The following is a 12,230-nucleotide window of genomic DNA, read 5'->3' as shown; positions in this document are numbered from 1 at the left end:
TGTGCATTATATAAAACACAAAGAATAGACGAAGAAAAAACTAAAAGTTAATACACGTAAGTAAATGTGGACATCAGGGACACTGCCTCTGGATTGGCAGACCGGGATGGTGGTTCCCCTTTTTAGGAAAGGGGACTGGAGGGTGTGTTCCAATTATAGAGGGATCACACTCCTATCTATCTATCCATCTATCCATCCATTTATTCCGGGGTGCTGGAGACGAGGGTCCGTTGGGAAGTCAAATCTCAGATTCAGGAGGAGCAGTGTGGTTTTCTTCCCGGACTAGAACAGTAGACCAGCTCTACACCCTCGGCAGGGACCTTTAGGGTGCATGGGAGTTTACCCAACCGGTCTACAGGTGTTTTGTGGATTTGTCTTTTGTGTCCCTCGAGGAGTTCTATGGGGGGTGCTTCTGGGTATGGGGTACCGAGCCCCTTGGTAAGCGCTGTTCGGTCCCTGTACGACCGATGTCAGAGTTTGGTCCGCATTGCCGGCAGTGAAATCCGTTCCCAGTGAGGGTTGGACGACGCCAAGGTTGCACTTTGTCCCCGATTCTGTTCATAACTTTTATGGACAGAATTTCTAGGCGCAGCCGAAGTGTTGAGGGTGTCTGGTTTGGTGGCCTCAGCATTGCATCTCTGCTTTTTGCAGATGATGTGGTGCTGTTGGCATCTCTCAGTGGAGCGGTTCGCATCCGAGTGTGAAGCTGGTTGGTTGGGATGAATATCAGCACCTCCAAATCCGAGACCATGGTTCTCAGTCGGAAAAGGGTGGTGTGACCGCTCCAGGTCGGGGATGAGATCCTGCCCCAAGTGGAGGAGTTCAATTATCTTGGGGTCTTGTTCACAAGTGAGGGTAGGAAGGAGCGTGAGATCAACAGGCGGATCGTTGCAGTGTCTACAGTAATTTGGACCGGTCTGTAAGGGTGACGAAGGAGCTGCGCCAAAAGGCGAAGATCTCAATTTACCATTCGATCTACGTTTCTACCCTCACCTATGGTCATGAGCTTTGGGTCGTGACCGAAAGAACAAGATGGCGGATACAAGCGGCCTAAATGAGTTTCCTCCGCAGTGGGTTGGATGGATGGATGGATGGATGGATGGATGGATGGATGGATGGATGGATGGATGGACGGACGGACGGACGGACGGACGGACGGACGGACGGACGGACGGACGGACGGACGGACAACTACGTAAAGCTGTCGGAACAGCTCGTGGCCAGAGGGGCGAATGAAGAGGATGCTTGAATACACACATACACATGCAGTACAGGCCCCTCTTAGCCAATTGAATGCCAAGAAGATGCGAAACATCTTTAACATTTTTTTGCGACGGACTTCCAGTTTAGACTGAACAAATGAAGTACGGTTAAAGTAAGCAGTTTGTAGACAAAGTTAAACTTCAGAATCAAACCAGAGGAACCCACAAAATCTCCATAAATGGATTCAGCACAAAGCAGATGAGGCTCCGGGACTGTTTTGTGTATGGTTATGTGAACTGCTGGAAGTAGCTAAATATATGGTTTAGAGCTGAAACAAATACTCGAGAAACTCGAGTAACTCCAGTTTAAAAAGTGATCCGAGTAATTTTATTCACCTCGAGTAATCGTTTATTTTGACAGCTCTAAGCATCACGTTTTGCTCGGACTACTTTTAATGCGGGACAACGCGCTGATGTCACGTGCATAGAGGAAGAGGGAAAAAAAACAACTTACTGCATCCGACAGCCGCTACAAACGACGCCTACGTTGCTAAATACTAGCCCGCACGATGCTACGTTGGTAGCAGGTAGCGTCTGATGAGTCTCATAGAGATCACATGCATGTTGAACTAGATTTGAAAGGACAGACTCGGCCGCGTCTGGGCAGCGTTAGTAAACAGCCGCCATCTTAAAGCAGTAGAGTGCTAAGCGCTAATAAAGAGCGCTAAGCGCTAATATATAAGATTAACGTTACTGTCACTAGCTAACGTAACGTTAGCCCTGCGGGGGGCTAGGTTTCTATTAATTATGACCACTATCGATGTGTGGCTAACGTGTCTTACATACAGGCTTTAACATAACATAGCGTTGTGGAGTGATGAGGGTGTAAAACAAAAACTCAATAATGCTAACTATCAATTTTAGCTCAGTAGTCATTGCTGGATAAAACACCAAGTAGCACTGGTCCCTAATGTGCTCCAATACAGCCTGTATCATACAGTTATTCTGAACACTGCAAAAACTCAAAATCCTATTAGGACTTACAGTTTAGACTAACTTAAAACTTAACTAGAACTAAAAATGGCTTGACACAAATAGAAATTCAATTGAAACACGTGGGGAAAAAAATCCTAACTTTTAAGTAATGTGTGTTATCAAGCGTAACGGCATTTTTAGGTATAATATATATATACATACAATACGACTTCCGGACAGCTTCGAGGAAATTCTGGTCCACCATCCGGGTAGGAGGGAGGGGGAGATTGACAGGCGGATCGGTGCAGCGTCTGCAGTGATGCGGACTCTGCACCGGTCCGTTGTGGTGAAGAAGGAGCTGAGCCAAAAGGCGAAGCTCTCGATTTACCGGTCAATCTACGTTCCTACCCTAACCTATGGTCACGAGCTGTGGGTCGTGACCGAAAGAACAAGATCCCGGATACAAGCGGCCGAAATGAGTTTCCTCCGCAGGGTGTCCGGGCTCTCCCTTAGAGATAGGGTGAGAAGCTCGGTCATCCAGGAGGGGCTTGGTGTCGAGCCGCTACTCCTCCGCGTTGAGAGGAGCCTGTTGAGGTGGCTCGGGCATTTGGTTCGGATGCCTCCTGGACGCCTCCCTGGAGAGGTGTTCCGGGCATGTCCCACCGGCAGGAGGCCCCGGGGTCGACCCAGGACACGCTGGAGAGGCTATGTCGCTCGGCTGGCCTGGGAACGCCTTGGAATCCCACCGGAGGAGCTGGCTGAAGTGGCTGGGGAGAGGGAAGTCTGGGCTTCCCTGCTAAAGCTGCTGCCCCCGCGACCCGACCCCGGACTAAGCGGAAGATAATGGATGGATGGATGGATATATATATATACAGTATATATATATATTTTTTTTAAAATAAGATCTAAAGGTTTTTTGAGTGAAAGCAGCAGTGAATTAGTCTTTTTTTATTCTAGTTACATCTGAGATGCAATTCTTGGCTGTTTTCAACAACATACATCGAAAATAAAGACATTGGATGACTGAAAATGGTTTAAGATTAGATGAAATGTCTTGTTTTCTCATGTATGTTTATGTATGCTCTTCACCTAAAAATATATTTGTTTTATCCGATTACTCGATTAATCGATAGAATTTTCAGTCGATTACTCGATTACTAAAATATTCGATAGCTGCAGCCCTAATATGGCTGGAAGCAGTGTTTTCGAGAAAATATTTCGTCAACAATTTAATGATGATGACGAGACGATAACGAGCTAAAAATGTGTTTTGAGAGACTAAAACATAACAATACAAATGCCAGGGTTCGTCTGACACAGAGACACTATTACATGAAAAGTTTTGGGAGCAACTTGTTTGTTTTTTTTTTTTGTTTTTTTTTAAACAGTGACACCTTTTTAAAGTGATATATCAATTTTTGGCAGGAGCATATCGATAACATTTTGATAACAAAGTATCACGATATAATGTATCACCATTTTGATATTTTGTCACACCCCTATTGCAGACAATGAGTTAAAACAGTTTGTGTTTCTGTTTTCTGAATACACGACAGCACAAGTTCATAATTATGTAAAATTCAAACGCTAAGTAAAGTTAGCGCTTGAATTGTACATCATCCATAAATGCGTTCCAGTAATTTTCCACTTGTCATATCAAGAAATTGGCAATGAAAGTAACTTTAATATCAATAATACAGCATGAGCTAATATTTATAAAAAGAGACAGTTTGTGGAAATAACCCTCAAGCACAAACAACACTAACATTGGGATTCTTGCTCAAAGTGGAAAGTTTTAATACGCATTCAAGTACAGTGTAAAAACTAAAATGCAAACATGGTGAAATATTACTCCAAATCATTTAATTTTGTGCAAGTTTTCACTTCGTCCACACATTTTCTTTTCAGCTATAAAGATTTTATGATAACACCTTGAGATTTTATTGCGGGTTATGAGGTACAATTCACAGGGAAGCTAACACATATTTTAGTAGCATATTAGCATGAAATCTAGATATATGCAACTGGGTCACAGCTGCTTTTCAGTGTTCTATTTTTGTAGGAAATGCTCACAAGAGAGGGGAAGGAAATATTTAGAAATACCAAAATAAGACAGTGCAACCAGACGGTTAGCGCTATGTTTCAAGTGTCAACATTTGGAGGGAATCCCCTTGTCATGTAAACATGATCAAACCTTCAATGAATGTTTATACCTGTGCATATGTAACGTTTTTACAAGGAAAATCAACAAGGTTAGCTAACGCTGCATATTGAGTTAAAGTGCATGTGACACGAAAAAGCATGTTTATTTCATAATACACGCGGTATTTTATGCTCCTGAATGATATGGACCACTTGGATGTGTGTGGAAGCGATCGCTATATTTATTTAGTTTTTTGAATCCCGCGCCATGAAAATGAGTGACTTCCGGCTTCGGTCTTGCATTGAGGAGGAGGGCGCTGTGACGTGTACGGTAGAAGACGTCCTCTTCACTATACAGCGTACTGTTGTGTATGAGGACAAAGGATTCAGCTGATTTTGCAGATTAATACGTTCATTTTTCGCATCACGCCAGCCAAACGGCTGCAGAAAAATCATTCTGTATGAGGGAGAGGCGTATGTGCCTTTTTGGAGTTTCAAAAGGTTCCCATTCACCGTGAATATTGGCCAAAACAAGCCCGACTACAGTGGGACCGTTGGACTTACGAGGAAGTGAGTAAACATCTTGTTTAGTATTATGTCAAATATTAATACAGCTATTACAAAGTAAACACTACACACTTTCTTTAAATAAAGGACTACTTACGTTTGATCATTGATAGGCATGTAAAAAGCTCTCCTCATGCACATTAGCATGTTAGCTGCACAACAACTGCAGCCACCCTCCTCCGGGGAACGAACTGTAAATTGCTCTCCGCCGGGCGGTTTGCCGATCCACAAAGACAATCGACAACTCAGTCATCATACCAAATAATCCAGGCAAGTTATGTGTGATTTTCCGCTTCGAAGACTTTGAAACATCACTCGGTTCGGGTTAGCATGTCGGCTAGCTGTCACGCCTTTTGGTTTGTTTACATTCTCCGAAGCCAGGGAAGGGAAATGACATACAGTATGTCCGATTTAGGTGTCATAAAATATCGTTCGGGAGGTGTGACAGTAAAGGTGAAGTCGACAGTTTTGACCATTATGGAGTAATTTTGCCATGTCGTCCTGAATAAATGCATTTTTATTATTTCATATTCCATTTAGCACAAGACTGTTATTTGTCATGACCATGCCGTTTTTTAAGCAATTGGGCAAAATACTTGGATAAAAAGAATATCTTGTAAAAATATTGAAGTAAAGAGACAGAAACCATGACATTTTACAGCTCTCTTCGTCGCGTTTTCCTCATTGTGAATAGTTCCCCCTCGACGGGCTGACTGGTCCTTCGCAAGCCATTTATTTAGCTATTGGGGGAAAATACTTGGATAAAAAGAATATCCTGTAAAAATATTGGAGTAGAGAGACTGAAACAGTGACATTTTGCGGCTCTCTTCGTCGCGTTTTCCTCGTTCTGAATAATTCCCCCTCAATGGGCTGAATAGTAAGACCGATGATCCCAGTCTCCCGCTGACGTCATCCACCTGTTGGGGACGCTAGAGCCCTATAATGGTAGGCGTGGCTCACCGGCAGATTAAAAGACTAATTTCTCGTCATCTGCGCTTTGCTAAATTGTTGTATATAGTCGAATCGTCTCAAAATATGATTCTAATTCACATAATAATGCCATTTAAGACTTTTTTTCTCATGTCGTATGCTCTTTAAGGTTATGGATGACTCTGACTCGTATCTCAAATTGAATTATGATAACTTGACGGATAGGAATTTTTGAGCAAACTATCCAAGGAGGATTCTTGTGACCTCGGGGAACATGCTTTTTTTTTCCCCGAACTAGAATAAAGTGTAATTGCACATCAACTTAGTGGGTGGCAGTGGCGCTGTCATCTTCAAAGTGTGCGTAGTATTTCTGAACCAAACAAGAGCACACAGCAAAGAGCAGTAGATATGAAGTGCATTGAACACAGTGTTGCCAATTTGGCGACTTTTTCGCTAAATGTCGCAGCTCACAGTGTTGCCAATTTGGCGACTTTTTCGCTAAATGTCGCAGCTTTTTTGTCAAAAGTGAATCTAGCAACTTTTTCTGGTGTTTTTCTACTCGCTTTTTACTTCTCCCTGGACGTTATTCCTCTCTGACTAGTACGTTTACTGCAAGGGCGTAGGTTTGCATAGGGACGGTAGGGACTAGGAGTGGGAAGCTCTTGGTACCTCACGATACGATACGGTTTGCGATACAAAGCTCACGATAAAGATGATATGACGATATGGCGATACAACTATTATCAATACATTGGTCAGGAAATCATGCTAGGATATTCTAAAAACAACTATTAAACAGAAAAGCAAGCTTCTGCTGTGAATTGGAATGAGTTTATCACTAGTAGACATCCAATCCATTTGAAGTGGGAGGGTGGCAGCAAATTTACATTCGTTCATTCGCTGCCATTCCTCCCACTTCAAACGGATTGAACGTCTATGGCCGTCAGTGGCAGCCAATGCCAGGCAATGAGGTCATTTTGGGCCATTTAAGGTCATTTACCTGTTGATTTTCAGTTACTTCCTGTTGATTTTGGGGTATTTTATGAGTCACGTCCTGTTTATTTTGTGTTACAGACCTGGGAATCACCATAATGAATAGGTAGTGACTCAAACTCAACAGGAAATGACCTGGAAATGCCCTAAAATGGACAGTAAGTGACCTGTAAATGCCCTGAAAATCTGACAGAATGACTGTGAATGCTCCTGTTTCCAATGAACAAACGTTCCCAGTAGAGCTGTCCCGACTAGTCGACGTTGTCGATGACGTAAATGCGTCGACGGGCAAAACATACCGTCGACAGGTAATGAGGGGTTAAAAAAAAAAATTACATGCGGATAAAGTTTAGAATGGCGGGTGCTCGCGATGCAAGCGGTTGTTACCGGCATCCCCAAGGCGGCCGGCGTTATTCTCAATGTGACCGGCATTGTCAGATTGAGCAGAGAGGAAGAGAGTGGGCGAGCGAGATAGGAAGCGTGATACGTGAGAGTTGGGAAAGTGCAGGGGTAGCACGGAGTTAAGTGGCTGCATCCCCCACGTTTTTGTTTTGGTCAATAAAAGTATCCATAAAAAGCCATCCGACGCCTCTTGGTGTTTTTATGCACGCTGCCGCCTTCCTGAGGAGGAAAGCGGACGAACCGACTACAACGAGCAAAGTGAATCACCGGTTCACTCCTCACTACGGCGAGGAGTTGAAAACACCGCCAATTACCAAGAAGGGCAGAATTGGTAACACGGTGAAAGCGGCGTAAAGCCAAAAAAGCGGACCAGAATAGCCAGAGCCTGGAATTATTTCAAGGAAAATTTGGAGGTTTGGTTCTTTTATGACTTTATTATGGGTGAACAGAAAAAAGTGATCAAATCTGCTGGGTCAAAAATATACATATAGCAGCGCTAATATTTGGTAACATGTCCCTTGGCCATTTTCACTTCAATTAAGTGCTTTTGGTAGCCATCCACAAGCTTCTGGCAAGCTTCTGGTTGAATCTTTGACCACTCCTCTTGACAGAATTGGTGCAGTTCAGTTAAATTTGATGGCTTTCTGACATGGACTTGTTTCTTCAGCATTGTCCACAAGTTCTCAATGGGGTTTAAGTCAGGCCATTCGAAAACCTTAATTCTAGCCTGATTTAGCCATTCCATTACCACTTTTGATGTGTGTTTGGGGTCATTGTCCTGTTGGAACACCCAACTGCGCCCAAGACCCAATCTTCGGGCTGATGACGTTAGGTTATCTTGAAGAATTTGAAGGTAATCCTCCTTCTCCATTATCCCATTTACTCTCTGTAAAGCACCAGTTCCATTGGCAGCAAAACAGCCCCACAGCATAATACTACCACCACCGTGCTTGACGGTAGGCATGGTGTACTTGGGGTTAAAGGCCTCACCTTTTCTCCTCCAAACATATTGCTGGGCCTTGTGGCCAAACAGCTCGATTTTTGTTTCTTCTGACCACAGAATTTTCCTCCAGAAGGTCTTATCTTTGTCCATGTGATCAGCAGCAAACTTCAGTCGAGCCTTAACCCTTTAACACCGAACGTGTCGGCAGCGACGCGTTTACGCATATTGTCTTTGAAGCTTCGTCACGCTGTAATTACGTCTCCCACGTGCCGCTGGTTGGTCTCATTTGAAAGTGCGGAAGTTGATGTCCACACCAGTTTTTATTTGAAGTAAATTGATCAAGAAAAACGGGAGATGATGTCATTTGAATTTTATATTTTTATTGCACTCATAAATATGCATTAAAACGCTGCATGGACCATGTATCGATCTCCATATTTCCATCATTTCTTGTCCTTTTTCAAAACCAAAAGCTGCACTAAAGGCTACATATCCCAAGAGCCGTTGTGATGTCAAGAAGGACGAACTGAATGTGATCATTTTTAATTTCCGAGCGAGGCGCCAACTAATGAAAGGGAGGCATGCAAAGCGAGCAACGGCCGGTTGGTTTGAACGAGCGACTTTGAAACGTGCAGAATGAATCTAAAACTACATTTAGCACAAGCTAATGCATTATTTCATTAACTCAAGGAAGAAGATGAGCCGTATTTATACTTGTTTTCTTTGGATGAGTCGCCGCCTCGGCGAGTAGAAGCGACAGCAGCGCGCAAACGGCTACAGAGTAGGCTGTGTGACATTGTGTGTGACGCAGCTCCGTGACGTGTTCAAGAAGCAGCTTTATTGAGTGCGCAGGAAAAAAAACAAAACTTTATTGGGTCGTATGCCTGAAAAATTTGAATTGAACTGAACTACTTGACAATATTTTTTAAAATACTTTTTTTCAATGTTATATATATTTTTTCTTCATTATAATCTTTGCAATTGTATGTAGATGTGTGTTCGAGAAGCTTGATTGCATGTACAAAGGCTATATACTTTTGATAAGGTGATGGGTACACCTAACTTCAAAAAGAGATATCATCCAAACCCTTTGTGTGTTAGATGATATATATAATATTTTTTCTCACTATTTTGCACTGTATATAACCTGTTTTGACCATAGTATGTGTAAAGGCCAAAAACGCCTATGACCATACCTGCTGTTTGTGTTGAATTGTCAAACATAAAACTATTCAATCTTATTTTTTTCTATTGAATGTTTATCCTAACAAGTTGGATAAATATTATCAAGCTTCAAAACGGTTGGTCGAGCATGTTTGGTTGTCAATGGGACATCAACATTCCAAATTTTGAAAAAAGATTTGGGGATTTTTTTGTCTTTTTGGGTCCAAAATGTGGATTATAATTTGTCAGTGAAGAAAACGACAGTTTGGACATGAAGTTCAAGGTGTCCTGAAAAAAGGGACCCAACTTGGCCGTGTCCGTGTTGGCCAAAGACAGCCCCAAAACATCACTGCTCTAGAGGAGATCTGCATGGAGGAATGGGCCAAAATACCAGCAACAGTGTGTGAAAAGCTTGTGAAGAGTTACAGAAAACGTTTGACCTCTGTTATTGCCAACAAAGGGTACATAACAAAGTATTGTGATGAACTTTTGGTATTGACCAAATACTTATTTTCCACCATGATTTGCAAATAAATTCTTTAAAAATCAAACAATGCGATTTTCTGTTTTTTTCCCACATTCTGTCTCATGGTTGAGGTTTACCCATGTTGACAATTCCAGGCCTCTCTAATATTTTCAAGTGGGAGAACTTGCACAATTAGTGGTTGACTAAATACTTATTTGCCCCACTGTAAATTATTATAAAATGATGAAAAATAATGAAAAAAAAAAAACGTATTTACTTCAGTAAATTATTCTAAAAATCAAGCCCTGAGCAAATACAAAGACATGCAGATTATAATAAAAGGAAAAAAATCCAAATTCTACATTCCCTACATGTTGGAGATATGCTGACATTGAAAAGTGATCAAATTTGTGATGTCCCATGTGTACACTGCTTTATTGATTTTATTTTTGTAAAGTGAAAGCCACAATTAAAAAGTCAAAACAATTTTTGGGGGTTATTTGATCCTACTGTACTTGTGCCCACGCTGTCTAATAAACCATGAAAAAAGTGAGAGACAAATCATTCCCTTACCGTGGTTGTTATCGTCCGACTGGTTGAATCCGCACAACTGGCAAATGGCGCGCACCCACTTGTTCATCTCCTCCTCAGTCTCGGCCACCAGGTAGAAGGTGCGGTCTGAGGTCTTGATGTCAAACACGAAGCTGTCCTGGAACTCCTTCCTCTTAAAGGTCAGTCCGGCGTCCACCTGCTCGCAGCAATGCAAGTCGATGACCCGGATGGGCTTCTTGGAGTGGTCGTTCTTGTAGTACTCCAGCACGTCAGGGTCACCGCTCATGCGCCCGCTGCGCAAAATGAACCAACGCTTCTTCCATGCCTGGTGAGGAGAGATAAGAGCTCGTGACGCAACACTACCACTAGTACTCTGCACAACATACAACTTGTGCTGCTTAATAAGAGTATTGAGAAAAATCAACACGCATTCACTTGTGATCACAAGACACTCACTCAGCAGCTGGACGTTTGCTTTCTAACACACAAAGACACATGTGGTTTCTGTGTAGCAGGTGTTTACGCCCACAAGCCCAACGTATTTCCTGTGCTGATATCCAGTGTCCACAGCTCAAAAACACCAGACAGTTAGTGACTCCTGATGAGCACAACAGGCCACATTACAGTTGACGCCATGCATTTCCATTCGTCAGCTGACATTACTGTAATCTAAAAAAACAATGACAGGTGACGATCTGGAGCTCTCAATCCAGATTAGGGCACCCCCACAAAAATCATTTTGTAGTCAGCGAGTCACCCTTTATTTTTGCAATTAACCGATTAATGATATTATTACCAGAGGTGGGTAGTAACTAGGGGTGCAACGGTTCAGTTAGCCCACGGTTCGGTTTGAACCTCGGTTTTGGGATCACGGTTTCGGTTTGCGTTTTGCTTTTTTTTTTTTTTAAACTGCCTTTATTTTGCTTTTTAAAAAATGAAATAAACACTTAAAATGTAAACATTTTCGACTGTTAAAATGCCTCTTAGCTCTTTGGCTAGTGTAGTGACTGACTACTGAAATACACACACAGTCGTAAAAAAGTTACTTGGGAAAGTAACTGGTGATATATTTCATGTTTTTTTTTTCATTAAAAAAAATAATAAACAAACCCAAAAACATAGTAACCTTTGCTATGTTAGGAGGTCATTTAATGTTGTGAATCAACTGTTAAAGTTGATAAAATTGCTCCCGTTTTTGCATTAGTTCCCTTCTGTCTACTTTCGACATGTGAAAACTTTAAAACGGTTTCATCCTTTAAAGATAGACTCAAGTCAAGATTTTGCAAATTTAGGAGTATTTTAGATAAAAAGTTGCTTAGTTTCGCTCGGAAGGTTGACTACAACAGAGCCTTTCTGAGAAGTTTACTGCTCTAAAATGGCGGCTGTTTATAAACGCTACCGAGTCTGTCATTTCGCATGTAGTTCTATATGCATGAGATATCTAGGCGTAGATTGTATGCTGTCGGCTACAGTCAGGAAATATTGGAGCCACCTAGCCTAGCATCGCGTTTGCTACAGCGTCTCAACAAACACTCTTCCCTCTTCGTGTCTGACTTTTCTCGCGTCATTCAACCACCGTATTAACGAACAATGTCTCGTTGCAGAAACGGTGACCAAATCCCAACGGATGAAAAAAAAAAAAAAAAAAAAAAAAACGTAATACCCGAAAAACGTGCAGATTTTGAACGTAACGCACACATTTAAAAATCAGTGCTCACTTGTACAAATTACGACGAGACCGTACAACTTGACAGGTATGAATTATAGTGGACCGTCACAGTTAGGTAGTAGCACTCTGTAGCACGGGACGTCCAACTATCAGTGGTCAGGGCGAAACTATGTGCTTTAGGGAAATGAGCTTCGATGGCTTTGCGTGCCATTTCATAAATTTAGG

General features: G+C 42.2%; 1 protein-coding gene across 2 annotated transcripts in view; it reads right to left on the bottom strand.

Annotated features, from left to right (window-relative positions):
- The window catches only part of LOC130911116 (GRB2-associated-binding protein 2-like), a 143,360-nt gene that overhangs the window by 50,451 nt on the left and 80,679 nt on the right, over positions 1–12,230 (bottom strand). The window contains exons 2-3 of one of the 2 annotated variants that reach the window (XM_057828833.1): positions 10,793–10,934; positions 10,358–10,661 (exon numbers count right to left, since the gene is read on the bottom strand). In XM_057828833.1, coding sequence (XP_057684816.1) covers positions 10,358–10,622 — 265 coding nt within the window. In that variant the 5' untranslated portion in view covers positions 10,623–10,661; positions 10,793–10,934. The remainder of the gene's footprint in view (positions 1–10,357; positions 10,662–10,792; positions 10,935–12,230) is intronic. The other variant, XM_057828831.1, reaches the window with a different exon arrangement.

The sequence above is a fragment of the Corythoichthys intestinalis genome, unplaced genomic scaffold (assembly GCF_030265065.1).
Source record: "Corythoichthys intestinalis isolate RoL2023-P3 unplaced genomic scaffold, ASM3026506v1 HiC_scaffold_23, whole genome shotgun sequence".
Taxonomy (NCBI): domain Eukaryota; kingdom Metazoa; phylum Chordata; class Actinopteri; order Syngnathiformes; family Syngnathidae; genus Corythoichthys; species Corythoichthys intestinalis.
The sequence above is the reverse complement of the archived record's forward strand: the minus strand, read 5'-3'. Positions and strand labels throughout refer to the sequence as shown.